Source organism: Tarenaya hassleriana, unplaced genomic scaffold (assembly GCF_000463585.1).
Source record: "Tarenaya hassleriana unplaced genomic scaffold, ASM46358v1 Cleome2, whole genome shotgun sequence".
Classification (NCBI taxonomy): Eukaryota; Viridiplantae; Streptophyta; class Magnoliopsida; order Brassicales; family Cleomaceae; genus Tarenaya; species Tarenaya hassleriana.
This window is the reverse complement of record NW_010965372.1, coordinates 963,170-964,832: the sequence shown is the minus strand read 5'-3', so window position 1 is coordinate 964,832 and position 1,663 is coordinate 963,170. Positions and strand designations below refer to the sequence as shown.

Here is a 1,663-nt window from a genome sequence, read left to right as displayed (position 1 = left end):
GGACCGCGAACCTCAGACCGGCGGTGATTCGCCAAAGGCGAGCAAGGTTAAGGTCGGTGAGTGTCTGGTACTCTCTCTTTCTTGGGTTTCTCGGTGAGCCTCCAACCTTGGTGTGGACGGCCGCCGTGTTTCTCTCTTCTCCGCTGTCTCTTCCATATTCTAGTGGATTCGCCGGCACCGTCCGGCCGAGATGTAGGCCCGAGGAAACTCGGTAACCGAACTCGTTAAAACTCCGGTGTCGTCTCTTTCATTCGCGCACGTACGAGAGTCGGAGTGGCCGTGAGATCTCGATACCGACTTCACATTTCCCACCGATATCTTGCAATCTCTCTCTTCTTCTTCGGTGTGAATCTCGTCGATGATCTCCATCAATACCTTCTCCAATGCTTCACGGTCGATCCATTATCTGATCTTCGATCTTACTAGCATTGTGTTCTCACTGATCAGGTCCCAAACCGGATAGTTCTTCCTCGGCATCATGTAGTCAACCTCGTCGAGCTTTAGGGCCGGGCAGTAATCTCCTGCTCTGTCGCCTAGGTAGATGATCTTCTTCTTCTTCTGCGCTTCTTTGGATAGAGAATCTTGGATCTTCTCAATGATCAAAGCCTGTTTTTTTTTTTCAAACATCATGTTAAGAACATGATGCAGTGCCAAGGGAATTGTGGTATTTATACAAGTGGAGGTGCATTACTAATGACGCCAATGGGAAGTCCTTGTCCTATTATTTATGACCGTTGGATTCGATTACTTTTTTGTGTCAATTGAGATGATCGGACGGCGTAGGGGGTTGTTGGGGGTGATTTTTGGGGTTTAATATCCTTTTTTGAAACCTTTGGGTGCAATTCGGAAAGGAGAAGGAAACGCGGGGAACGATACGAATATTCGGGAGAATCTCCTGGATTCCATTCGGTACAGGTGCAAAGTTGGTTAGGATCAATCCCGTTTTCAGGTGTAAATCAGATTCTATTCTGAACAAAACTTTCTTTCTTTTTTTTTTCTTTTTTTACCATAAAAATCGAATAAATATATATTTTTATGAAATAAGAAATATCGAACTAAAAAATACAAATATGATAAATTGATTTTCATATGGAGTATACAAAAACTGGATAGGAAATAATTGAAAAACAAAAAAATAAGGGCATTATGAAACTTTTAAAAAAAATGAATATCTTCAATTAAAACTTTAGAACACACAAAGTAGATACATATATGATCTCACTCTTTCTTTTGACTGTTGTGTTTTCATTTACTGTCCGTACTACCGACATTTAAGGTACGGAGCAGTTTCAAAAGCGGCAAGACCCTTCCCTCGGTCCAAAATCATTTCTAACAAAGTAATACTAGAAAAAGAAAATACAAATCAAATCATTTACTTAGATGCTATAACTCCAGAGTGACACGTCATCTTCGACCTCCACGTCACTATGAGTCCACGTCACTTCCGGCGGCGGCAAGAGCATCCCCTCCGCCATGTTCGCCAGAAACCTCGGCATCCCAAACACCGTCTCTTCGTCAACATAAACCTCGCCCGAACAGTCTGTCGTTGTCTCCGGTAGAATTTCCCGGCGATCATCCGGCGCCGCAGCCGCAGTATCAGAGCGGTGCCCCTCGGCGGGGTCGACCGCCGCCGCCGTGTCAGAGTGGCACACCCCCGCCGCCT

General features: G+C 44.8%; 1 protein-coding gene across 1 annotated transcript in view; it reads right to left on the bottom strand.

The window, feature by feature from the left end:
- Nucleotides 1–1,159: 1,159 nt before the first annotated feature.
- Nucleotides 1,160–1,663, bottom strand: part of LOC104811482 (dehydration-responsive element-binding protein 1D) — a 1,096-nt gene continuing 592 nt past the window's right edge. The window contains exon 2 of the mRNA XM_010538187.2: nucleotides 1,160–1,637. Coding sequence (XP_010536489.1) covers nucleotides 1,377–1,637 — 261 coding nt within the window. The 3' untranslated portion in view covers nucleotides 1,160–1,376. The remainder of the gene's footprint in view (nucleotides 1,638–1,663) is intronic.